Genomic DNA, 27,906 nt, shown 5'->3' on the forward strand with positions numbered 1-27,906 from the left:
CACACACACACACACACACACACACACACACACACACACACACACACCATTATCTGCTTATTTTACTTAAAACGATCTTTTTAGCTCCATTCGTTTTCCTATAAATGTCATGATACCATTTACTTGTATTCCTGAATGAAGCTCCAGTTGTGTCTATGTACCGCATTGTCTTTGTGCCGTGGTGTGTTGACAGGCATCTATGCTGGGTTCTTTCCTTTTTAGCTCTTGTGAACAATGCAGAAAAAAAAAAAAAAAAAAAACACAGAGATGTGCAAATGCCTCATGGTATGTTCCCTATAGGCTTACACCCAGGAGTCGTGTAGCTGGGTCGAATGGTAGTTCTGTTTTTGAGGAACCTCCGCCATTAACTTCTAGCCCAGCTACATCAGTCTACATCCCTCATAGCAGTGCCTAAGAGTTCCTCTTTTCCAACATCCTTATTACTTATTTGTTTTCTGACAGGTGAGATGGTTTCCATCTTGTGGTTTTGTTTTTTTTTTTCTTTTGTTTTGTTTTTCAGCGGTCAAACTTTCATAGTTTATTTATTCTGTTACAATTTCATATATATATATAATTTTTGGTCAAAGTCTCCTCTGTTATCCTATCTGCCTCTCTCTCCCACAAAATCCATTTTTTTTTCAAGTCTACTTCCTACTTTCATGTCTTTTTTTGTACTTTTGTGTGTGATGAGTGCATCATGAGTAGCCTGCATGAACATAGGTGAAAAGTTATTTGCTTGAGTGGTGGGATGGACTGGCTATGGGACTGGGGACCATGGCTCCCATGTCCCTGTGTAACAGTTAACTGTACATTACTCCTTTGGGAGCACAGGGCTTCATGAGCTCTTTTGCCCACCCATGACAGGATGCCCGATGAACTAAGTCTTGTGTAACTCAGGTGAAACAGCCACGTCATGTCCAGAGGACAGCAATTTAAAGCACTACCTCCCATCCTCAAGTTCTTACTGTCTGACTGCCCTCCTCCTATGAAGCTTTTTGAGCCTTTGAGAACTGATGGAGACATATCATTTGGGGCGGAACACTCAGAAGTCGAGTGTTCTCCGCACCAATCCTTGCTCGTCGTGAACAGTCTCTCTGACAAAGCTGAGAGTCGCACTGCCAGATGGGTATAAATGTAGTGTGTGGAGAACATTTTGACACCATGTCCATTTAGCAAAGTTGCAGAAGTGGGATCCCCTCTAGGACTTCTGCTTGTCCCAGGCCTAGGTTTTGCACATGTTGATAGTGCAAAGTATAAAGTCTTCCTGTAGAATGGACCTACAGTCCAATCAGAAACCAACCTGTAGGGTAAGATGTGCCCACTGGGGCAAAGGTGTCATGACTGTTTTGAGCGTAACCAACCATCGGCTTCTAATTGGAACTGTTAGGTTCTCCACGTTATTCCCTTGCCTGAGGCATAGTTGGCATAGACTTCATCCCATTCTGTAGTCTGCCTCTCCAGTCTGGTAAATTCCATTTGCTTGCTGGGTCGACTTCCATCCTCTTGATTCTCGTGGGTGTCCTTGTTAGTGAGCGGTGTGCCTCCTGGAGACAATAGAAACGTAGATGATTCATATATTTTAATGCAGCCAGCTAGTCTGCAGCCCTGTACTGGATGAGTTGAAGTCATATGCATCTAAGGTTAATTTTGGGAGGGGTTTATTAATGTCTATGATTTCACTGGCTGTTTTATTGTTGTTTGAATTATAATTCATTCTTTCCTTTCTTCCACGTTATCGTAGAAATTCCCCACAGGATTCATGACCACACCCTTACATGTGGCCAGCAGTTCCTCTTTGCCTTGTACTTGTGGTAGGCTCAGCCAGCCTTTAAGATAGGTTTGTCAATTCTGCCTCCACCGTCCTCAACGCCAACAACAACTCTCTTGGCAGAGGAAATGACCTTCTTGGACCCTGAAGGCGGCTTCACTCGGGTCTTCTTGGTTTCTGGATGGTGGGAGATGACTGTGGCATAGTTCCCAGAGGCTCGTGCTAGCTTGACCCTGTTCCCAGGCTTCTCCAAACAACACACAATAGTACCCTCAGGCATGGTGCCCACAGGAAAAACGTTGCCGATATTCAGGTGAGCCTTCTTGCCACAGTACACGAAAGGTCCAGTATGGATTCCCTCTGCAGCGATGAACAGCTCCATCCGCTTCTTAAACCGCCAAGGATCGCAAAAGACCACTTCTGCGAGGGAAGCACTGCGGCCAGGGTCATGAATAATGTCCTTTACAATAACCTTAATATAGCCGTGTCACTCAGTGAAGTCCATAGGACGCAGGCGTGCGTCACCCTTAGGATGTTTCACGATGTTTCATGGATCACACGGCCCCAGGCTGCGAAGTCTGCTGGCAAGCAAGGCTGAAAGAACTTCTCTAGCAATCTTAAAAGGCTACATTGCTGTATATAGCAGCCTTGGTTGATAGTTTGAGACATGAACTGTATCATTTCATCCTTTCCTTGGACTCAGGGTTGTTGATAAGAGAACGGATATTATTTTGATGTTTGCCTTGTAGGTATGTGGGTATTTTTTTTTCTTACAATTTTCTTTGCTGGTTTGACAATTTGACTATAATCTTTTTGTAGTTTTGATAATTTTACTAAAATATGTTATAGAGAGGTTCCTCCCTATCTTATTGGTTTGAGGTTCCAAATGTTCTCTAATTTGAGAACTTTTTTTTTTTTTTACTATAATTTCATTGAATATATTTTAGTGTCTTCAGTTTTTATCTCAGCTTTTTCTATGCCATGGACTGCTAGGTTACTGAGTGATATTTTCATGATTTTTTTTTCTTATTGGTATTTTAATGTATTTCTTTGACTTAGAAGAGTCTATTTTTCCCCCAATCTCACTTTTCTTGCAAAATTTCTTCCAGCTTACTGATTTTATTCTCTGTTGCTCATTTTTCTCCTCTATTTTGCTGGCCTTTCCTCTAAGTTGCTGACTTTACTCACCTAACTTGAATTTGTCTTCTTGCTTCCATCTCCTTTGTGATCATTGGTCACTGTTACTAATAAACTTCCAAAACTGTCTGTCATCCAGCATTTTACCCAAATCAGAATCTTCAAGTTTCATAGTTGAAGAAACAAAATCTTTTGAAAAAACCATGCCGCATTGCCTTTTCCTGCTTCTTGTTCTGTAATGCAGCTTGTGTATATCTTGACTTAGATCTCCTCATTTTATCTACGGATATTTGCTTTTGAAGGTGAAGTCCTTGGTACCACTCAGAGTGGGAAAGAAACTGCAGCGATATCAAACCATCCAAGATATAGAAATACACTTAAGTCGATTAAATAACACTGTTATATCAATAATCATAATACAAAAAATGATAAAACTATGGCAAACATGCTCTAAAGTTAAATACTATTTAGGATAAATATGGAAATACTAAATAAAGAAGGAGACATGGAAAAACAAAAATAAAGCAGTGAGCTTAAATAAAGGGAGAGTGAAGAGAAAAAGAGCAAGGGATTAGAAAAATTAAAAGAAAAATGAAGATATTTTTCAATAATAAAGAAATGTAAAAGCAAAATTCATCAAAATAAGAAGGGAATAAAAAACATAGAAGTATGAAGCCAGGCATAATGGTATACACCTTTCATCTCAGCACTCAGGAAGCAGAGGCAGGGGGATCTCTGTAAGTTCAAAGCCAGCCTTGTCTACATAGAGAGTTCCAGGACAGCCAAGCCTTCATTGTGAGACTTTGTCTCAAAAAATCAAAAGCAAAACAAAAGAAAAACCTACTTTTCACCTATATAAAAATGAAAGAGAAGAATAGACTCCACACTGACCCCCATATGCATGCCACGGCATGTTCATGCGTGCACACACACACACACACACACACACACACACACACACACACATAACAAAACAAATACTAAAAGTGTAAGTTTGACTTAACAGTCCATGGGTACAAAACAGAGAGTCATGAAGTGTTGAGTCCTCAGAACTTGAAAATTGTTATTTGCTCAGAGCTACTGGGATTGTTTGAGCTCATGGATTCGTGACTTTCCCATACTTCACACATAGTAAGCTTGCCCTGGACAAGAGTCTGATGTCCACAGACCAGTTTTTCACTTTTACACACCTGGGTCCTTTGCTGGACAAACTTAGCTTTGCAGTCTGTTAGCTGGACAGGTTCTGCCATTGTTCAGAGAAGCCCAGGTTAAACACAGGCTCCCTAAATGTGATGGTTCCCTTTTCTTGGACTCCCAGAGTAATTTACTTTTAAGCAATAGGATCCCTGTCTAGATGGTACCCAGCCACCTCTGAGTCATTTACAGTGACAATGGGGCTTCCTCTCCACTGCTGACCCATCTTCTGGAATCACTACCCCACTGAAACCTGAATGATTTGAGGCTTGTCCTGAGGGTAGGACTGCCAGCCTCTTTTCCACAGGGCCATCAGCGTTACCTTGTAGAATGAGGTTTCTGCTTCCTCTCCTCCTCTGGGAGCACAGCCACTGGAGCTTTCCTGAGCTTAGGCTCTGTTCAGTGTGTACTGCCTTTGATCAATCTTCTTTTCTTCCCCATCCCTTCTCAAGTAGGTTACTGGGGAGCAGCTTCTAACCTGTTATCTTGCCTCAAAATCTGGTGAAAACTAGAGTTTTAATGAGTAGCAAAATCCTAGTGTATCATTGAACAAATATTGTATTAATTTTAGTTCACATCCCTTCTTGGCACTTGGTTTTTATGTGAAATAGAACATGTGATGCAGGACAAGACAGAAGAAGGGATGGTACAGGAATTAGCTCCTAGGTAAGAGGTATTAATTCCTGTTCTTTTCCTATTATAGTCTCCTAATAGTATAGTAACAGACTCAGGCAGACAATGAAAATCAAACTTGCTTTTTTTTTGGATCTCACATTTGTGTATGGTAGAGAACTAGGTTTGAGCGGCTTCACCAGAGATAAAAGTAATAAGGCTTTAACAATATAAAGGTTTATCTCTTTCCCACATTAAGGTCAAGACTGCTAGATAGCTGAGAGTCCTACTCCCCAGGATCACTCAAAAGCCCAGGAACTTTCTACATCCTTGCTCTGCCTTCTGGGAAATGTAGTCTTATCCTGGAAAGACATATGGCTGACTAAACTTCTGGTTCTGTTACTAAAAGACAGAGAAACAAATGACAATCAGAAGGACATTGGCAGTTTCTGCCACTGTATCATAAATGATTCCAGATTATTTTGGGTGAGCCATTAAGAACCAAGTGAAAGGTATAAGAAGTTCTCTTTCAAAAATGTCTATCAATTTTTTTTAAAGGTGATTCTATGCTACACATTATCCCCCATCACGTTGAACAGAAACAAACTGCAGTTCAGGCATCTTTGTATGGTTGGTATGCACCCCTTCAGCAACAGGAGTAACTCCTCTGTGTTCATGGCTTCTTGCCTTGCTTTATTTGAGACAAGGTCTTGCTGTGTGTCATTACCTGACCTAGAACTTACTATGGAGATCAGGCTGGCCTCAAACTCACTGAGTCCTGCCTGCTTCTGCCGCCTGAATGCTGGCATTTAAACTGTGCGCCACTATTCCTGGCCAAAGAGTCCACTAATTCTTAGAGCAGGGTATTTCATTGTTGAATATGTGTTATGATTTTTATCCTTGATTTCGGTTGTGCAAAGGTAACGTACCTGCTTTTGCCAACTGGCTTCCTGCAGAGCCAACTAAGTATAATTCCAAGGTTAGTGTGCAGCGTTTACTAGCAGAGACCTTGAGTTTAACACATGTGGGATGCTGTGGGCAGAGAGATGAGTGCTTTTGTGTATCCAGCCATGGCCTGAGCCGAACTCTGGAGACGGCATGATGCTTCTGTGTTATGTTTGGCTGAGGAGAAGCCATGTGCTGTAACATCAGTCTGTACTCTGGGAGCCATGGTGAGACAAGACGTGACCTTGAGAGACTGAGCTCTCTGCAGCTGAGGCAGATGTTGAGGCAGTTGAAGACAGACTGCCTCCAGGTTGGTGCAAGCAACCCTTCTTCAGGAGGCATGTGCATGATGCATTTTTGTGTCCGCCTCAAATCTCCTGCGTTTGACATGGAACTTTATGAGTCATCGCCATTCAACAAATGCCTGTGAGTCAACAAAAGTGAACGAAACCAGGCCAAGGAGAGAGCAGTGTGGGATGTTGTGCCCCTATACTTCTACGCTCATCTTCCACACTCATCTTTGTCTCTGCCCCCTTGTTTAACCAATGATGATTCATCCAACTATGCCCTCATGCTGGCCACAGGCTTCCTTTAATTCCTTCATATTCAGACTAGTTACAGTGCTAGAAGTCATAAAATACAGAGCTGTACTGGGGAGACAGTGAGTGCCCAAAAGCTATGTGAGCAGATAGGTGGCAGTACTTACCATGGCCCCTAAGACTTTTGCTTCCACGTGCCTCTTGGAAATACTTCTGTTTAAGTACTTAACTTGAGAATGTAGGTCACTAGTGGGCAGCTGACATGTAAAAGAAGGCATGAATTTGAGCTGGCCTGGCTATGTGTTCTTTCTATGTCTCTTTAGATGAACCCTGGGACTGTGGTGGCGGTCATATCTCCTCACCTGTAAAGTCATGAATGCTGATTTTTTTTATAGGGCTCTGTCAGGGGAAAAATCTCATTTGGCATTCCATCCTCCATGCTTAATGGGATGAGGAGCACACAGATAGCTGCTTAATAATGGCTGAACAACTGGTGCCCACAGAATCCTGGTAGCAGTACCTGATAGTCACTGGTGCTTTGTGGCCATGTTGTTACTATTCTGGTTTTGTTTGGTTGTTGGTTTTTTTTGTTTTGTGGAGGATTGGGGAGGGGTTGTTTAGTTTGCTGCTGTTGGTGGTGGTTTTGGTTTTGGTGTGCCCTGGGAGCACACTGTGTCTTCATTCCCTGACATGTGTGTAAGGCATTTACAGCTCAAGGTCTGAGTTAGAAGCTCAGCATCTTCTGCCTGTAGCTTGGATGTTTCTTCAACAAATCTGATTTGTCATCTAGAGGAACTTTGAAATCTAATGTCTCTGTTCTGGACATATGAAATTGATTTTTATTTCAACAGACACAGAACCCCCACTTGACAGGAGGGAACTGAAGTGTGGTGAGAAAGGTGCCCCAGCTGAGCTCAGCTTGCTACTCCTGCTGTTTAGGCAAAGTGTTTAAACCTGTCTGAGACTCCAGTCCTTGGGCTCTGGAATGGTAATAACAAACGCCTTGTGGGGCAGCACCTGCGGTGTCATGCCCATCCTTCCTAGAAACAGACTTGTGAGACATGCCCTTTGCAAACTCAGAGCCAATGAAGAGCCCCACTACATCCATCAAGAGAGAGCTTTGTTCTTAAGAAGTAACGACGAACTTTAAGAGCAAAATTCAATATACAATTGATTTTTACTAAATGTAGTTTTCTTCAAAGTAACTGGAAGAAATGAACCGCAATTGCCATGATATCACAGTTGTTCAAACGAGTCACCTCTCAGCTGGTGACCCTGGTAGGCTTCAAAATCTGTCCTTGTTTTTTCTTCATCTGAAAGCACTGACAATTCTCATACTACCTCATGGGGCTGCTCAGAGGGATGAAAGACTTAATGGCCAATGAAGACTCAGACTGCACACAACACTCAGAAACCATCTCAATGTTGTTAGAACTGTCTGCAAAGCCTAGAGCACATTTTTAAGAATATCATTAATGCTGATACTTAGGTAACCCAAATGCTCAAAAGTCATTTAGCCTGAAGATCAATAATTAATTAGCCTAAGCATCAAACTGAGGAATCATGTTTATAACGTTCTCTGACAGTAATTCTAGAAGCCTTACTAAATCGTTTCAAGTGCAGTCCTTCTTCAGGAAGCTGCACTGAAGGCTGGCATCTACCTGGAAAATAAACTTTCTCACTCTTCTTCCATAGTTGATCAGTACTCTCCATGTAGCAGGCACCAAGCTTACAGCAGAAATACTGAACAGACATGCCTTATCAGAAAGCAGCATGAGACCAGTGCTGCTTGCAGTAGAGACACACTGACATTCTTATGTGGCCCAAACCCATCTTTCCTCTTTTTGATTTTCTGAAGCAATAAGCTGTCTCCCTCCCTCCTTCCAGGGTCTCTGGTGTGGGCATCTCTTTCCATCTGGAACACACAGGGACATGCTCTAGCCATGCTCAGTAGACACTGGGAGAACTATGGCTTCCATAGTTTCCATGGAGCACCTGACCTTTTCCTTTTTCAAATGTTGCTACTCTGGTCTGCAGTGAGCCAAGACCCATTGCAGCCTTGCTTTGAGAAGGTTTGTTTTCAACACACATTTAGTTCTGCAGAAGTTTGGGGTTTTTTTTCCCTCTGGATTGAGTCAAAGCTAAGTTCACATTCTGACTCATCCATCACATTCTCTCACCCATGTGACCTTGGACGAGTCACTTAACTCTATAGCTTCAGTTATCCATTAACTGGGACTAAAGTTGAGTTAGAAATACTCCATACTTCATAAGAGTCTTGTAAGGATTTTTTTTAAATGAAAAATTAAGGCTTATAAAGTGCTTAGGGCCTCTGAAATAAGATCCCAACATGGCCCATAGTAAATGAAAACTATTATTAACCACAACAATACAGTGTCTTACAGTAGCAACTATAAATCCTCCTTTAAGGCTATGGACCAGTTTAGGAATGCGCAATAGTGGCAGTAGCAGCTGAGACCTTTTAAATACTGTGTCAGATGCTTCATGCACATTGTCTTATCAATTCTCACGGCAGCCTTGTGGAGACTGTACTGTAACTAGCCCCGCTTTACAGATGAAAGCCTGAAGCACCAAGGGAGTGACTCACTCGGTATGTCACGAATGATGAGGATCCTGGGACTTAAACCTAGAAAGACTGATTCAGAACTTAGCTCTGATGTTATACTGTTTTGATGAAAGCCACTTTATCTTTTTCCAGGAGGAAAAAAAAAGATATATATATTAGTTCACCCAAGACATGTTGTACACAGTTTTGAGGTGCTCATAAATGCTTTGAAGGCTCCTGATAGAGTCCCTAGAGCCCGCAATTCCAAGCCTTCTTCCCAGAGAGTCCCTCTACAGAACTTAGCTTCTAGAAGGCCTCATGTGTCTTCCATGGGGACAAAAGAGTGGGACGGAGCCGCCATCTTGCCAGGCCTTGCTTCAGTGCTGCAGTGTCGTAAGTGATTTCCAACTTACTAAAATTGGTTATATATTCAGGCTTCACACAGTTTTTGTTTTCGGTGGTAAAAGAATGACACCTCATGTTTCAGTTCCCCCAGTTAGTTCATTGGTGACAAGTACTTTTCGTGTTGCTGGCACACAGTAATCAAGCCTTCTGCTTTATGAATGCCCAGTCATGATAAGATGAGCTAAAAGATGAAATGAGCTTCAGCAGTATTGGGCATTTCACAAGGAAACTAAAACAGGAAAACCAAGAGACTGCTAGAGATCTGAGGACCAAGACTCAAACACTAGTGTCTGCCCCATTTTTGTTGGGTTCAAGCCAATGTTTTCTGGTCTACAGAGCCAGCTCTCTTTAAGGTTCCTCTCAGCTTGATGCTGTACTGTGCTGGCCTCCTCATCATTATGGGAAACACTCTGCTACAGGAGCAGACTGGGTGTACAGCTCTACCCTCAGATTTACAGCTCCAGCTCATCCTTTGAAGACCAAGAGCAAGCAGGAAGAATACAGGCCACGAGTCTGTGTGTCCTGGCCAGGTTCCTTAACTCTGAGCCTTCTGTTCTCCAGCATGTAAGATGGGAACAGTAGTCCTGCCCTCCTCAGAGCTGAGATCAGAGTTAGAGGAGGTGAGGAGAAATGTTCAGATGCATCTGAGCAGCCAGCTGCAATGCCTGATAATCGGTTCCTTTCAGCAGCACTTTCCTTTTCCTTTAGTTGAGAGACTTGTGGGAGGCAGAAGGAAATAAAAATAGCAAGGAAGGATTTGTGTGAAGTCAAGAAGAGGTCTGCAGAATAGACGAGGATAGGAGGCAGTTAAGAGTAGGTTTGTTCCTCCTCAGCCGACCCTGAGAAGTTCAGAGAGACGAGGAGTCAATGCAGTAATGAGTATGATGAAATAATTCCATGATGCGTTTGATCTTGTTCTTGGACACGTGCAATCCATAACGGAGTTATTTATCCAAAATCTATGAGTTGGGGGAGATATCTTTGAACTGTTGTAGACAGTCTGGTGCTGATTGTCGATTCCAGGTGGCCCCACCCACCTTCCGCCCCCAAAATTACCCTGCCAGAGAGCAAACTCCACAAATTCCCTGCTGCTTGGTAACACCACCCCCTTTCCTGTCCTCACTCTGGCAGAAGGTTCAACACCCCATTGAGTTCAGTTCAGAAGAAAACAAGTGTCATCAGTTGGGGGAGGAGAGCTCCAGGCTCCTGCACACCAGGAGACACCAAATACCACAAGGTTCTAAGCGCTCTACAGACCTCCTGCACTCACGGAGCAGGAGGCGAATGCTCAGCATGTATTGCTCACCAACTCAGCTTTAGGCAAACTCTATTTGGATTGGTTTAGTCTGGGGATACCAACCGTGGGGCACTGAAGCTTCCACTCCTCTGTCAGATCTCTGCAGACACTGCAATAGATCCAAGAGGTCGTTTGAGAATCTCCCTCTGGAAGGAAATGCAACAGCCACCTGGCCCACCAGTCCAAGTTGCACCTAAGACAGTAGTGTTTTTGTTGGTTTGTCTGTCCGTCTATCTGTCTGTCTGTTTTGGAGGCCCTAAAGAGATAGAGCCTTTAGGGTAGAGAAGATGAAGAGAAACTTTGCTTCCAAAATATTTGTCATTCCCTTCTCCGGGACATTTTATGTCTAAACTGTGTTGGTTCTTTCCTTCCTCACTAATTTTTTTCCTTCTGTTGCTTCCATTTCCTGACCTTCATCACAGTATCATTTTCCAATCCACCTTGTCTACCTTATTTTGTTAAGAAGAAATCTTCACACTGTTTTATGTTTTGGCACCATCCTAGCACTCTTAGTCATCACGTCCCCAGAGAATGCTGGTTGTCCTGGGTACACAGTTTCTCCACGTGAGCTCTCACAGCTTTTCCTTGTATACCTCCAGATTTCTATACTTTGTCCCACTGACTTAGGCAAACTGACCTACTGTAGGGGTTTGATCATGTAACCACAGACACATCTTCACATATAAACATCACCAGAATTAGCAAATTCTTGAACTATATGGTTTTAATGATATCCATTGCAAATTTTTTTTAAAGACAGACTTTTTTTTTCCTTTCAAATTCTCCTCGGTTGTATTAGTCCTCCCTCTTGGGGTCTGGAATCTGAGTTCTTCTTAGTAATTCGTAGACATAGTCAAAGTACAATAAACTCTGAAGAAGCAATCAATTTGTTAAATAATCTCTAGACCGAGGCATAATCTGTGAACAGTTCTAGCCACTGTCCCTGCACTCAGAGGAGGTGAGTTTAAGTCTCCCCCAAAAAAGCCATTTCCTTCACAGCATGCAGCCCTTACTGACACAGTATATGTGCTGGGTTCTTTGGAAGAACAGAAGTGATAGAATGGGTATATATATCCTCTTTAGGAAGAATGCTTAAATCTCACTCAGAATGGCACACAGGATAGACAATAGAAGCGGTGGAAGAGAGGGAACAGAATGGGAGCCTACTATAAAGGGTCCTCTGAAAGACTCCACCCAACAGGGAATCGAAATAGATGCTGAGACTCGGGGTCAAACTTTGGGCAGAGTGCAAGGAGTCTTACAGAAGAAGTGGGGGATAGAAGGACATGGTGGGGACAAGAGCTCCACAAGGAGACTAACAAAGCTAAAAATCTAAGCACAGGGGGTCCTGCAGAGACTGATGCTCCAAACAAGGACCATGCATGGAAAGGACTTAAGACTCCCTGCTCAGATGTAGCTGATAGGCAGCTCAGTCTCTATGTGGGTTCCCGAGTAAGGGGAGCAGGGGCTGCCTCCATCATTAACTCAGTTGCCTGCTCTTTGATCACTTGCCCCTGGTGATGCAGTCTTGGTAGGCCACAGAGGAAGAGGATCCAAGCAGTCCTGATGAGACTTGATAAACTAGGAGCAGATGGCGGGGAGGAGGACTCTCCCTTTCAGTGGGCTAGGAAAGAAGAGGGAGGGATGGTGGGACTGGGAAGAGTTGAGAGAGGGGGCTACAGTCGGGTTATACAATGAATAAATTGTGAAAAAAATAAAAATACAAAAAAGAATGGGTATATATTATACTTGTTATATTAGTTTACATTATGATGGGGGGACGGTTGGGGGGGTCAAGCAATCGTTCCTTGATTGCTGGAGAGGGCAAAAACTCAGATGCCTCCTCAGGCCTGGAGAGTCACTGGTTGGTCACAGGCCAGAGAAGCTGGGGTCCAGTGTCAGAGAGTGATGGCAGCAGCAGTAGCAACCACTAGGTAGATACATGCAGCACACTTACCAGCAAGGACCAAAGGCAACCAAGCTCACGCTCCTCTGCTTTGCCCTCAGACCTCTTACGTCTCAGTTGCCCATTCTAGAGGATGGTAATCCTTAGGCCCCATGCTGTTAACCCTGCCTAGAAATTGCCTCACAGACCCACTCAGGGGCATGTTTCTTTGTTGATTCCAGATCTAATCCAGTTGACCATATTACCATCCCAGATGGGATTTAGAAAATCCTCATTGATGGCATGGGTAGATGGACAGTTCCACTATGAGAAATTATGCAGAACTCGGCATCTAGCTATAATATAATGTGACTTACACTGTGTTGTTGTTGTTGTTTTTAATGTATGGTTCCTAGTTTCTTGGCTATCTTCCACTTCATGTCATCCATGCTTCCTTCTCCACTGACGGAATGATGGCTTTGTACCATCATGTCCCCTAACGGGTTCTAGGTTCTTTCACCAAAGCTTATCCCTGTATCTACTTTCTTGTCTTTCTTATCTACTATCTGTCTTCCTCTTAGGACTTTTCTCCAATTCTTCACACTCTAGTAGGAACTCTGCTTTTTCTTCTGAAGCCTTGGGTTTTCTGTTTGTGATCCTTGACACTGGGGATTCAAGCATTTGGAATTATCTTTCTTAAACCATGACATTTAGTTTTGTTCATTAAAATTTTCTATAACATATAAAAAGGTGTAGGATTAAAAAATAGTTTTTTTTTAATATATATATCCATTATTTGTCCTCTGAGGGCTGTCTGTTAGTGCCAGAAATCCGCAGCATCAAGTGCAATGTGATGGGTTGTTTTTAAGACAGGGTTTTGCTATGTAGCCCAAGATGGCCTCAAATCCATAATCTAGCCTTTGCTTACTGAGGACTAGGATTATAGACCTGTTCTGCCACATCCAGCAGGAAATGTAATTTTCAATTTTTTAGAAAAAAACTGAGTGTGACTCACTCAAATTGTATCAAAAATGGGGCTGTGTGTGTCAGCCCAAGCTTCATGTCCCACTGTGAACAGCATAGGCTGAAAGCAAGATGCACTGATCTCATTTTGTTTTCTTTCAAACCAACTTCCTACCATACTTGGAGCTTGCTTTTATATTTTCTAACATGGAAAAACAAAACAATCTTCCAAAGAGCAATAATACCAAGTGGTAGCACGTGTTACATCCGTGAGTTTTCTGGCATCATTTCTTGTGTTAGTCTCTGTCGTTTGTAAGCCAACAGCAATGGTCACTAAACACCCATACTTGAGAGTCCATTAAGCAACAGCTATAAGTCACTCTAGAAAACAGGAAATACCCTTTAACAGCAGCCTTGTGGCCCCAAGAGCCAGAACACCCCTCCACCCACACCCCCACACTAATTAGCAGCTACCAGCTTTCCCCTCATTCTACTCCTTTCAATCTCCCGGGGACCTCTCCCCCAGATAGCTGCACTGGGTCTTAACCAGTCACCCCAAACATATTGTTGAAAACACAAAGTACCTCCTTTCTTTCTTCCGCTTTTAAAACAAATGTGTTTATCATCTTCTAAATACTAACACCCTACCAATGTATTTCACTTAATATTTGTTTGTCGTCTGTCTCCTTTCCCAACTCTCAAAAGTGACCTCATTGCCATTTCTTGTTGATTCCATTGTTCACTAATGTGCCTAGACTAGGGTCTAGTATTTAATGAGTGCTCATTAAATGTCTATTACTAGCCAAGTGAATGAATAACCATTTTGCTCCTTATGAATAGCCAACTAGTCACAAATGATAAGAAATGGTTGATTTATAGTAAAATTAATGAAAATAGAAAGACCCATAATTTAGCCACCTTTTGAGCATTTGCAAAAATCTTTACAGGTCTGTGAATGAAACCTGATTTTGCAAATATTCCATTGTGCTCTGTGATAGTTGGTGGCCCAAACCCCAGCTTGGGTTCTTATTAAGGGTCAAGTATGTGCTCTGAGAAGCTTCCAGTGAGGATCAGCAAAACTCTGAGTGCACTGTCTGCATACACTACTGTCAAGCTTAGCTCCAGTCTTTACAGAATTCAGTCTTAAATATTGATGATTCCTGCCCTGTGTGAAAAAAAAATTGTAGGATTCAATAAGACCAAACTTGAATGAGCAAATATATGTTGGCATTGTTGAGTTATGTATCTATAATAGTAACAACTGGAAGAAGATTCTGCCTGTTTCTTGAAAGTCATTGATCTTAAGATTGAGCTTCTTGTTAGAAAGGCTTGCAGGTCAGAAAACAGTTTTTCTTGATCTATGGGAAAAGAAAATCTGTGGCATACATCTCTTTCTGGATACTCTTATTTTTCCCATAATTAAGACTCAATTTTGATGTTATTAGCTTATTTTAAAAACCAAGAAGTGTCTTAATTTCCTGTTTCACCCTAAAGAGAACGATCATAATTTATTTTGTTTTCTTTTAAACATACTTAAGAAGCTCTAACATTAAGAGACCCTCAGTGTTGATGGTTCCTAACACAACAAACCAACATGTTGACAGAGGGGATTTAACCTATCATATAACCTGGGATGGAGAGGCGTAAGAAGGACAGAGGAACTCATGTTATCTGTGTTTTCAGGTTTATACTTCTAATTTTAATTAAATGGAAATGCACTTGATTCTAGGAAAAGCTAATAACTATGCCTTACAGAGTTTAATCCCCAGCTCAAAGATGATTAGCAAAAGTTCATACTCTGACACTTTTAAGCCTGCTAGGGTAGGCAGCATGAGTTACCTCATCCTTTCCTTTGGACATGAGCTATGTGTTCTCGATCTCAGTGCTGATCAGGTCCTGAAAAAAAACTGTTTCATCTAATTAGGGGACTTGGATCTACTTAAGCTTTTTGGAGTTAGATAATCTTAAACCCAGCCCCAGATCTCTTGTGGCCACATAGCTTTAGACTCCAGATGACCCTTCTTTTCACCTTATAGCTAAATTAGAGAGTAATGGCACCGATCCCCTAAGGCAAAGCTGTGGGAAGTGTGGGTTCTGTTGGATGTTAACTGCCAGTATCACCCTTGTCTTTCAAATTCATACAACAGCCTTCCAGGAGAGCAATTACCTGTGTCCTATCACAGGACAGAGGCCCAGAGTGATTTGCCAAAAGGTGTCAAGCAAAGAAAAGGTTGGGGTAATTTTAGTATGTTGTGCCTCTGTGCTAACCTCTCTATGGCTAAAGCTAATTTTAACCCTAAAGCTGTGTTTGTCTGTAGCCTGAGAAACCACACTCCTAATTGTCATCTCTATACTTCTTATCACCTTTCTACATCTGAAAATGACAGCCTCCCCCCCCCCTTGTTCTCAGCCCTCAGCTTATTAGGAAGCTTTTGTGTTTGCTATAAGAGAAAATCCCACCCAGGATACGCAGTCCTTTAATTCTCCTCTAATGTGTGTTAGGCCGTGCCACTTCTACAGAGCCTGTAACCTGCGTTCGACCCAGTGTCACTAATGGCAGAGAAGTGAACACTCAGGGAGGAGCTGCTGAAGGAACATTCAAATAAGGCCACATAGCTTGGCTGTTCACACTTCTGCCTTAGAGAGCAATTCAGATTTCCATATTTCAGAAGACACTGTGCTTCAAACCTTGGCTTAATATTTCAATGGGGCTCAAAAAGGGAATTCATAAACATGAGGTCAAACCAAACACAGCACCATTTTAGGGGCTAGAGGAGGTTCACTTATAGCCACCGCTGGGGAGTTAATTGAGGAATGATGGCAGATGATAATACAGAACAAAACAAGAACTGCAAAGCCTACTATGAGGTTAGTCTTCTGTTTTTCCCTGAGGCTAATAAATTCAAAGCAAAGAGAACAAGATAAGGGAACTTTTTTTTTTTTTTTTTTTTTTTTTTGTCTGACTGTGAAACTTGGGAAAGGTCTCATGGGGGAAAAAAAATTCTTCTGGCCTTGAAGAATGCAGAAAGGTTTTTAATAGCTGAGAGGGAGAAGCTATTGAAGCTAATGACATGGAGAAAGGGCAGACAAGCTTTCGGTGTGTGCCACACTTGAGAGGTGTCAGAAAGAGTGTGCCACCACCAGAAGAACAAGGGCTGGGCAGGCAGGACCGACAGGCAGGGGATGGGATTGGGGGGGGGGTGCTGAAGGCAGCATCTGCAGCCCATCAGGGGGACATTAAGCCAGAGTAAAGCTCACATTCTGTCCTCTGAACAGACAGTAGGGATGCTTTTGAAGGACTTTATTCTTGGAAGGTGAGAAGGAGAGCTGAAGAGACACAGCTGGACACAGAGCCACAAACTAGAACATGCAGACGGCTCATGGAGTGCTGTGTCTGTGAGAGATGTCAGGTCCCTGCTAAGACACTGCTGAGGAAGTAGGAGTGTGCTGAGGGCCAGGCGTCACTCAGCAGGGAAAGAAGATGTAACTGTCCACAGAGAGCAGAAGGAAATGGAAGATGGGATGGGATGAGATGAGAGACAAGCTGGGTGTAGCCAGCTTTTGTCAGTAAAATCTGACAAAAACACTGTCAGATTTTTATAGTGAGATGAGTTTCCAGAAAATCCCCATGTTGTCATGTAATAGCCACGCCTAGCCATAATGAACGAACAAATGCCATCTCCCAGTTACTTCAGACATTCTATTCTCAAGACATTAATGTTTGGGTAGTGTGAACCATTGAAAAGAAAGCTTGAAATGTGTTCGGACAGAGCCATGGAACCATGTGTCTGTCCCCAGAATCTTGAACTGGAGGCAGTAACCCAAAAGGGACCATGTCATTCATGAACAGAAAGGGTTTGCGGAAACAATGCCTTAGTGGCCTGCTTTCAGTGAGGTCGTTCTGGAGCCTTGAAGATGCGTGTCACCTCTCTCATTTTCTCTTTATTTTTCTTCTCCATGCCTTCGCTTTTAGAGGAAAAGTCCGGTAAGAGAAAACATGCCTTTCTCATGTTTTGGACAAATTATATGTATTCCATTATTTTTTACCATCTGTCTACCTAATGACTGTTTAACATCAAAACAAGAATTCGAATATCAAAACCAAACTTTGTGAGCCAGGGTGAGGTCAAATTACATCATTAGGGACAAGGAAGTCAGTTGCTAAGAGATACCATGTCCATTATTTGGGGCTACAAAGCAGTTTTAGTAGAGGGTTACCCCTTCGTCGGTCACAGGCAGAGAGCCCAATATTTTTCATCCAAAGTATCACTCCTTACAGCTTACACTTTAACTGCTCAAGCCAACTCTGCAAACCATGAACATTGAATTTTTTAGTGGCAACTTGCCAGAACCCTAAATATTAGCGGAGCTGGCCTGTGAAGAGGGAGCAGTAGAGGATCTAGGATTATTTTGTTTTTATTCATTCTTATTTGTTTCAGTAAATCAAAATACCCCCTCCTGGGATTCCTGGAGATAGGAGAGAGAGCTCTTTATGAAGTAGAAAATGGCTCACTCAGTGGGTAACCAGTGCTTGCCCCCAAGCCGATGACCCTAGTCAATCCTAGAAACCATGTGGTGGAAGGAAAATCCTGACTCCCACAAGTTGTAGGCATCCATGTGCCTACAGACACACAATACATACAATATAAGTATAATAAACTGTAAATCACCTCCTGAGTGCTACTTGCTAGTGTCAGTGGGTTGATTTTTTAGTGATAGCATAAATCTGATAGAATAGAATTACCTCTCTATCTTAGAACAACATAGATCTCAAAAGAAACATTAAAAAAAAAGAGGAAAGGAAGAAATAAAGAAGAGTTTGTTCTCTTGTTTGCATGGTTGCGTGGATTTTGGAAACCTGACCCTAGCATGCCCATCCAAGGCTGATGTGGGTAATGCTGGCGTAAAATACAAGCATGTTTGTTCACATTAGCACACCAGTAAGCGGGGGTTGGTCTATTCCACTGAGCTCAACTAGGAGGATTCTGGGACCATGTGCTAACCTTGTGCCCTGCTCCACATCTACCTTGGGAGGAAACTGACTCGAAGTCCACCTATTAGGAGGAAGGAGAAATGGAGACACGAAAGACAAACATGTATCCACATAATAACATTTACCAAAACGTGCCCCAACTTTTCATGTTTCCAAACTTAAGATCAACCAAATGCAACTGTGACCACGCTCTGTTATCACTGAGCTGGGCCCCTGAGAGTGTGCACGAGCCGAGGACCACAATGTGGGCAATGTACATCACACTGCTGGCGGTCTCAGCAGCCTTTCCTTATATCGGGCCAGTTTCCCAGCTCTCCTTGACCCCAGATTGTCCTCTGAGTTAAGCAAAGCTGGCCAGTTCTCACTAGCATTTGCCAGTGACACTTGTCAAACTCTTTGTTCCTCCTTGGTTTTCCTCCTAAGAGGAAATGTTGCTGTCCTTACGCCAACATGTTTTCACTGTTCACTTTCATCCTTCAAGACATGGTGTCACTCTCTTATTTTTTGAAATGTCCACCATGCTGATTCCTTAGACAGCTTCCCTGTGAAGGAAATGTTGATTACTAGCAGGATCTTTGTTTCGTCTCCCCAGTGGGGTTTCAGAAGACTGCCTGAGTCTATCTCACTGGAAACAATAGACAGCTGACGCAACTGGCTGTGTAATTCACAAGAACAAGCATAAATGTTGACATAAATGTTGACTATTCATTTCTCTATAAAGAGAGGGCAGCAGTGAGCCCATCTCCTCACACTGGCGGTCCAGTGGCCAATAGAGCAGAGCTTGATGATGGAGTTTCCTGACTTCATAACCTCTTCCTACCCTTTGAGCATCTAGATGGATTTCCCGGCTTCTAAAGAAGGCCTGCGGCAGATCCAAAATTCGTTTTCATCTACCTTGTATGCTAACTCCATAATTCATAGAACACAAATAGAATGCTAAGTGTTTTGAACTCTGAAGAAAATGACAGAGGGGTAAAATAATTTCCCAATGCCAGTGCATGGATCAAAGGCAGGGCCCCACAAATAAAACTAAGTAGGCAAAGACTGCCCCCCGCCCCAGGTGAGACTTCGCTGATCTTTCTGCCCTGTGGAGATATTTAATGGTCACGATGTGTGTACATCCTCTCCACCTGACTTCTAGGAATCTTTTGCTTCTGAGGACTGCAGAAGCTCTTAATCACAGACCTTGAAGCCATCTGCATCTGTTCTTGGCACAGCTTTGTGTCTTTTGGATTCTTGCTAATCAGCCTGCAACTGCATGGATTTGAACAGCTAGTCCTTGGTTGAAAAAAAATGTAAATGAAGTCTCTAAATTGTTATCAGAGGCGCTTGCTTCTTACTAGAAAAATTTAAGAATGAACTGATTACTAAAATACATTTTTAACTCAGAAAATTAAGATAGGACTTAATTTGCAATTACTATATTTGATAAGATTTTGAAAGTGTTTAGCTTAATTGTGAATGAAGAAAGTCTGCCTCTCTTCGGCTGCAGTCTGCATTTTATTTTCCATGATTTATCCTAAGCATTATGACATAGTCCCTCAATTTATCGTCTTGGTGCCTTGTTTACAGTACTTTTAATTTTTGTCACATAACCTCCATATTTCTTTATTTAAAGAACTTTCCCCTGGTCACTAAACAATAATGTATCCCAAATAGTCATATAAAAGTGATTTTTCCTCAAAACGGTAATCTCAGCCCAAGGATACATACAGACTCCTGTCCTTTTATTCTAATACTCCTTAAGTTGCAACCACACAGAGAGACAGGTTGGTAAGAAAGCTGGGATGGAAATGTAGTAGTACCTAAAGACCTAACAATAAGGTCTAAACTACCAGGAGTCATGTGGCCTACCATATGTCCAGAGGCCTCCTTTACAAGCCTAGTTCAGAAATGATCATGCCGAGATGATAGCCCATGCCTTAGCATCACCCATGATTCACTTTAGGAGTCCTCTCCTAATGCCACCCTTGAAATCGGGTCAGACCTCACTTTGAACTAAGCTCCATGGCAGCCTCCCAAGTCTGGAGGCACAAGCTTTTGTTCCCGAGATGTGGCTGTGTGTCCCTGTGTTTGAGCACCCGGCCTCTACGGAGGAAGCATCTAACTTCTAATGGATCTTAAAGGCAAAACTTTGCATAGCTCCTTCATCTCCCACATCTGCATTCCTCCTGGTGCAGCAGAAAGACCCCAAAGAAGGAGAGTGTTGGTCACACTGATGGCAGCTGTCACCAAGGCTGGAGGAGTAAAGAGGAATGTGGCCGTGTGGTGTGTTCTCCAGATGTCATCCAGTTTTCACAGCTCCCATGTGTGTTTACCAGGGGTTATCCTTAAGAAGGTTGCCCAAAGCACCAAGCCAAGGCTGCACGAAAATAACTACTACTGCTCCCCTCAAATGGACATTCTAAGAACAATAGAGAAAATCCAAAAAGTGGGTCCCCTGTGTCCTGTCACATCTTTGGGGGCTCTCTCACAGCCTACTTACAGGAATACACGGCATCAGTGAGGCTGATGCATGCTCTTGATGGAAACAGACTTGTCTGGACTGTTTAGATAACTTAAATATGTCTCCTTGCCAAACATTCTGGAGAAAAACGACTTACGATGAGAAGCTATAATAAATCACCGATGAGGATTCTGTACGTTCCTGCCTTGCTCTTATGGACAGATTCATAAAGCTCCGCTTCCATAGCAAAGCTGTATACAGTAGTCTCTCTTTGGAGTTCTCCAAAGCTTCCTGGGGCTTGATCCCTAAGGTCTTGCTCTCACCTGGTGATTCAGAGTGTATGGTTGGTAACTGTTTTTGAAGTCTTCTGTTACCCACGCCTGTTGACTCATCCATCATTCTCTGACTAGGTGTCTGTTCTCTCTTCCTTTTTGCTGATCACAGAGGCGCAGCCCGGTAAGAACTCTCAACATTTTAAACCTTAAAACATGTGTAGAGAAAGTTGCTGCCCAAAGGGAGGTGGCCAGGTTGGCTTCCCGTTACCTTTATGACCACCCAGGGCACAAGAAGCAAATGAACTGGGTTCACTGGTTGGAAGCTTCCGTGGTTGTCTTAAGTTTGAAGGCGTGGTTTAGAATTAGCAGAGCATTTTTTTTTCCATAACAAAATGAATTGATACTGAATAGTGTATATATATATCTGGTGTGTGGTATAGGGGGTATATGTATGTGATAATGGTGATGATGGTGGTGGCAAGTGATGAATGGGAGGAAAATTTTCTTTGTCAGAAATAATAATAATAATGATAATGTTTTTGATGATGATGATGATGATATAGGGCTAGAGAGACAGCTCAATGGTTAAGAGGTAAGAACTTGAGTTGGGTTCCCAGAACACAGCTGGGAACCCAGCTCTTAGCTGCCTTTCACTTCAGTCACGGAAGTCTGCCCTTTTCTTGACTCCGCATGTGCTTGCACTCACACACACACATGCCCACACGGGCATGCATGTACCTATATAACTTTAAAATAGTAAAATGTTTAAAAAAATACGTTAATGAAACCGAAGAAAAGACTTTTCAAACAACATCACTTTTAAGCCCCAAATCAAAATATGTCCCTGGACCATAACTTGCATTACACACTCATACATACCATAATTCGCCCTAAGGAAGGGAGGCACACACTAGGTTGTCACGTCATTCTGCACCCCCACCGCTTTCGACAAATCTGCCAATATACTCATCACGTCAGTCCTCACCTTTCAAAGGGAAATCAGCCATTTACCTCAGGCGAAAGATCCACTTGGGAATACTTAGCAAAATCCTATCTCAGAGAGAGGGGGAAGGGGGGAGGGAGGGAGGAAGGGAGAGGAACAGAGACAGAGGGAGGGAGGGCAAAGGAGGGCGAAGCTCTCTAAGCGTGTGCCAATCAACAATCAATTACCACGTGAGGCAAATACCACCGTTCACGGGTGGAGAGCTGCTTGTTTTCAATTTAAATTATAGGACGGCATCTCGAGAGACATTCCAAGTCAGCCATTAGGTGCTTTCCCAGATTGTGGGAAGTAACTCATGAGGAATGAATGTATTAATGCAAACTGACAATTCACTAATTTATATACGTGCATGTGTATACATTTATATAGTCAGCAATAATCATTGAAATGAAAACCTGGTCGCTTGAGGAGGCTTCAGCCAATGGGCTTCCTCCCTGGGTGTGGCCTCTGTGTTGACAGCACTCAGCCTCATTCTCCACTTGTTACTCCGAAGCTTCAGGTCCTCAAAGGGCCGTGCGATACACCCAGCTGACAAGGAAACTCTTTCCTGTTGAGCTGGCTTGTTGCTGCGGGCCACTTGAATCTATTCCTCTGCGATCGCTTTATTCCTTCCCGTATATTTCTTCCGTGTCTGGCTTGCATTTAGCTCACTCGTGAGGTGCACATGATACGGTTACAGCAGCTACCTTGCTGACTTTCAGGGATAAATGTCTATGGAAGGAGCACACACACGTGGTACTTGGTGAATACTGAAGAGTTGCCTTTCTTGCTTCCTTGGGTATTGCAATTTTAATAACGTGAGCAGTGCAGATAGACTGTAAGTCTTCAGTTCAGGCTCTGCTATCTCCTCTCTGCTAGATTGCAGTTCTCTGCTAGGCTGCAGTACAGAATGAGGCCCTGTTCCCTCAATCAGCTCATTATTGTTGGAATTCAGTACTTGAACCCTTATGCCTCTTCTTTTAGACCTTAATGCAGATCTCCTATGTGAGGGTCCATAACCCAGGAAAACATTTCAATTCTGCTTTAATTCATTCTTTGGTCATCTGTGTGTGTCTGAGCTCCCATAATGAGCAAGTCAGGTTGAAATCAGCATATTATTTCACTACTAATAATGTGATCATTCTCTCTCAGGCACACAGAGTAAGACCAAACGAATTGCCTTTTTCAGGCAAAACAAGCTAGAAAATGTAGTCTGTAAGATTAAGCTACCCACCAAGAAACATCTAATGGGTTTGTTCTGACTCAGACTGTTCCTCTGTCATAAATGGATTTGAATTGGGACAGAAAAATTCTGATTTGCCAGGCCTAAGAAAGATAAAATGCAGCTCATGGGTCTACTGTCCAGTGCTAAACCATGCCCTGCACAGCTGACATTACAATCTGAGAGAACACAGAACAGCAGTTCTATCCCCACGGTGAGAGGGGGGGGGGTGAGTACTGCTTGGACCTCTTCTTTGTCCCCCTACTTTCCCTGCCTTTCTGCAAAGGCAAACCGTGCTCTGCCTCTAGAAGCTTCCCTGCCAGAGTCTTGTTTTTTCAGAAGTGCCCGTGCTAAGAACCTTTCTCAGCGTCTAACTTTCAGTCAGAACTTTGCAATGAGTTGCTCTTCCTGTCATCTGAAAAAGTTTATGCCAAGACTCTAGCCCCAGAGGTGACCTGCATGGATTATTCCTGCCAGAGCTGTTCACATTCTGACAGGGGCTTTGCAAGAAGCGATGGCTCCTGGTTGGCCAACTGGTAGCAGCAGGTGGGGAGAGGGGAGGAAGCCAAAGAGGAAGGTGGGTAGGGAGGGTGGAGCTTCTGGGCTCCCATGGTAAACCACTCAAGTCAGCTGGACCTGGGTAGACTTTAAAGGCCACTACTTTAACCCTTTAAGTCCTGTCAGTTCTGATGAATGTTTACTAACCGCTTCAGGGTCCCATCTGACCAGGAACAGACAGTACCCACACACTCCAGAATTTTCAAATACTAAGCATTTAATAAGTTTGGATTCTTATGTGCTAGAGTTCAAGAGGATTCTAGTTGTAAGAGACTAACTTGTGTCCTTACTAAATCCACCCAGGTAAGGGGCTTGTTTATGCTGGTGACTTATAGATTACTCTCCCTCTTCTCCCTCACTCTACAGAGGCATGAAAAGCTGGTGTGTGTGCGTGTGTGTGTGCAGGTTCTAACTTCAATGTGGTTTTGAGGCAAATTTCCTTTTCCCAATCTGGGGTATCTTTGAGTTCAGTTTAATTGAAGTAACAGAAATAATACATATTGTACATAACATATCTGTGGTCCTAAGCCTTATAGTGTTTATTTCTAATTCTAGGGTGCAATTAAAAGGAACTTATCCAGTAAGTATATTTTAGCTCCCAGAAATAGAGTATGATTTGGCAGAAGAAATAGTTCCTTGGATCTTGGAGCATATTTGCATTCGAATTGCAGTTTGGGGACTGACTTTTAAGGCTTAAAAAAAAAAACAACACATTTACAACAAAGACTTCTTTTTTGATGGAGAGTATCTGTGTTCCGAATAATGCTTAAATTCTCAAAATGAATATGTTTTTTGGAAAACATTGATGCTTTCTTCCTGTATTTGTCAGCTAATTTAATCAAATGTGTTTGATCACTGGTGCTAGGTGTGGGGAGGGAAGGGAAGTGAACAAAGAAGTAAAGGCAGATATAACTTATCCATTCTTAACATTACTGGATATAAAATGTTCAGCCACCAAAGTGTTATGATACAAGATATCATATATAGGATCTGATGTCCCTCCTGCCACATTCAATGTATCCCAGGAAATTTTAAATTCATCATTAAAGGTGCAACATTTTCTTGCCATTTATAGAAGGATCAGGCTGACAACTGGATCTGTGTACTATGGGCATATGGCCTGGATTATTTCTCCCTCATGGTAACTGAGAATCAGAATCCAGCCAGGCAGTAGGCATTTGAAGAATGATAGGCTATTTCTCTGGGCTCCACAGCATACAAATCTTCAATTGTTTGGCTCGTTTATGGTTGTTCTTTGACTTATGAGGTTTTACAAATGCCAGAGAAATCCTACTACATATGGCAAATATAGGGTTGAGGCATTGCCAGGAGAGAGGGTTTGTTTTTCAGTTTTCATATTAAGTTGCTTATTGATTAAGACTTAAATCTCTAAGTGTTTCCGATCATAACTCATATGCCATACCAGAAGGGACTGCTAAAGATATACCTAAAAAGGTCCTTTGTCCTGTGTGTCAGGTGAAGAAGTCGCAAGACCCAGGCGTTCCACCCCAACTCCAGAACTTACAAGGTGAGCATGGGCGATACCAGTGGCATTTTAGCATGGACTTTTAACTGTTCGGCAAATATCCTTCAGGCCTCCATCACTGAAGGACCTAATGTGCGAGAGTTCATCTATCCACAGCGTGGGCTAAATATGCTGTCATTTCTAACACATGCAGCATGAAGGGGAACCTTTGGTTAAGGGTCTGCAATTGTCTATAGCAGAATATACAGCCTGCTCACTGATGAGAAACATGCTTTATAAAGAGGTCTTTTAATTTCTGGAATGTTCATCTGAGATACATTATATTGTCTCCAAAGATAGAGAAGTCTGGTAGTTGGAAATACTTTCATCATACATTCCAACTTCTAAACCGAAAGAACCTTCCACTTTGTTGCCCAACCCCCACTGCAAACTACTGTATCTCACCGTGGAGTCTTTGAATGAAGTGTGTTATGTGACTGTTTTCCAAAGTGAGTTAGTTATATCTTTAAAACTTGGATGTGTTAATGTCTTCTCATCCTCCACCGGCCTCCCCACTTTCCTCCCCAACCTTCACCTGCATGGCACTCACTCACACAGAAATTATTAGGTTCGCAGATGGTAAAAATCAAGTCTGGAGAAGGAATGGAGAGAATTATGCAGCATCTGCTTAATCATTAGCCTGTATTAGTGGATAGGAGGAAAGACAAGATATCTCAATGCTCTTTCTAAGATGTACTGAGTTGGGACATCACTAGCTTATTAGGCGGGAGGGGGCAAAATGAAATTAGAAGCTGGCTATCTCAGTTTCTTTATTCCAACACAAACTTACTGGGCACAACTTAAATAGGCTCATGCTTGACTTTTATTGAAGTGTATTAACTACAGGAAATCAGGTGATACCTTGGTTGGGGTTTCTATTCCTTTGATAAAATACCATGACTAAACACAACTCAAGGAAGAAAAGGTTTATATAAGCCTCAGGTCACATTTCATCATCAAGTCAAGGCAGGAATTTGGAGGCAGGAATTGAAGCAGAGGCCATGGAGGGTGCTGCTTACTGGCTTGCTCCTCATGGATTTGCTCAGCCTGCTTTCTAAAGAACCCAGGACCACCAGCCCAGAGGAGGAACCACCCACAGTGGGCTAGGCCCTCACATCAAGAAATGACCCCACAGACCAATCCTATAAAGACATTTTTCTCAATTAAGGTTCTTTATTGCCAGATAACCCTAGCTTATGTCAAGTTGACATAAAAACTAGCCAGTAGAAGTATAGATTTTTAGGTCAAGCGTGTTGGCACATAGCTGTAGCCCTAGTGTACAGGAAGCAAAGGCATGAAGATAATAAGTTTTAACACAGCCTGGCCTTTATAAGAAACTGTGTCAAACCCATAAAAAGTATAGTTTTTGAATACTGTGACAGAAAGATGCCTTGTAATAAATTGGTATCTGTAATATGCCACTTCTATGTGTAAAGACTGACCCTGCTTTGAAAGTGTTTTCTCTTTCACTGTGTTTCTACTGGAACTGCACTTAAGCCTCTATTTGGAGCACAGGATCTTACCTCCTACCATGACCCTTTCTTGCATGACATCCTCGTGTGATGCTTTCTAAGCCCAACAGAAGCTTTGTATACACGCGTACGTGCCTGCACGAGCAAATGCGTGTGCTCGTGGAAACAAGAAAAGTGTTTGAGAGTTTGTGGCTTTGAGCATTAATTTTTGGTCTCTCTCTCTCTCTATTCTTCCAAAACAAATGTGATACAGCAAGAAGCCTCTGGACGACACTCTGGCCCTTGCTCCCCTCTTTGGCCCACCGTTAGAATCTGCTTTTGATGGACACAAGACGGAAGGTAAGGAACTGCATGCCTATAGCACTGTTATGACATTATCTCTCCAAGGCAAATGTGCATAGCTGAGATGTATTGTGAATGTGCCATCGGCCTCCCTTGGTGGAAACTAAAGCTCCAAGTGACAAGGACGCATGCTCTCACTTTAGTTGAAAACTACCTATTCCTCTAGGACTTGGAATTTTGCTCCCAGAATAACTAACGGATAACAAGTTTGCTCCTGAAAGTAGGCCAGTAAAAATGAATGTGGATCTACACAAATCCACTCCGAGAGCTTCTGTGAGAAATGTGAACAGAAGGATGAATGGAGTGTGTTGGTCTCACCCTCAGTAGCGAGGCCTCTGCTATGAGCTTTGGGTTGCCTACCAAATACTTACACTACAGTTAAATATTTAAGTGTTTAAAATTAACCATGTTTTTTGAAGGGTTGTAAATAATGTATGTCTTGTTGATAGAAATCACCCCTTTAAAAGGGGGATCTATTCTGTATTCGAATTGTATTTATGCCCAATGCATATATTTCCAATAAGTGACTTTATAATATTATTAACTGTCATGATAAAACTTGTTTGATTTAAAAACTCTATAAAGTGGGGCTGGGGATATGGCCCCTCATTTGTGGAAATGTGGATAAGAGCACATGCTACTCTTACAGAGGACCCAAGTTCAATTTGAAGTCCCTATATTGAACAAGTGCCTGTTACTGCAGCTCTAGGGATTCAACCCTCTCCTCTGAACTCCACAGACATCTGCACTCACATGCATAGACAGACACATATATGCACA

At 42.6% G+C, this 27,906-nt stretch overlaps 1 protein-coding gene and 1 pseudogene across 22 annotated transcripts in view; one reads left to right on the top strand and one right to left on the bottom strand.

Annotated features, from left to right (window-relative positions):
• The window catches only part of Sgip1 (SH3GL interacting endocytic adaptor 1), a 184,983-nt gene that overhangs the window by 103,554 nt on the left and 53,523 nt on the right, over positions 1 to 27,906 (top strand). For all 22 annotated transcript variants that reach the window (XM_055628846.1, XM_055628845.1, XM_055628849.1 and 19 more), the window contains 3 exons: positions 24,343 to 24,367; positions 25,264 to 25,315; positions 27,038 to 27,123. In XM_055628846.1, the coding sequence (XP_055484821.1) occupies positions 24,343 to 24,367; positions 25,264 to 25,315; positions 27,038 to 27,123 (163 nt within the window). The remainder of the gene's footprint in view (positions 1 to 24,342; positions 24,368 to 25,263; positions 25,316 to 27,037; positions 27,124 to 27,906) is intronic.
• On the bottom strand, positions 1,711 to 2,315 carry LOC129692378 (60S ribosomal protein L8-like; annotated as a pseudogene).

This window comes from Psammomys obesus, unplaced genomic scaffold (assembly GCF_907164565.1).
Source record: "Psammomys obesus unplaced genomic scaffold, mPsaObe1.curated_primary_1811, whole genome shotgun sequence".
Lineage (NCBI taxonomy): Eukaryota > Metazoa > Chordata > Mammalia > Rodentia > Muridae > Psammomys > Psammomys obesus.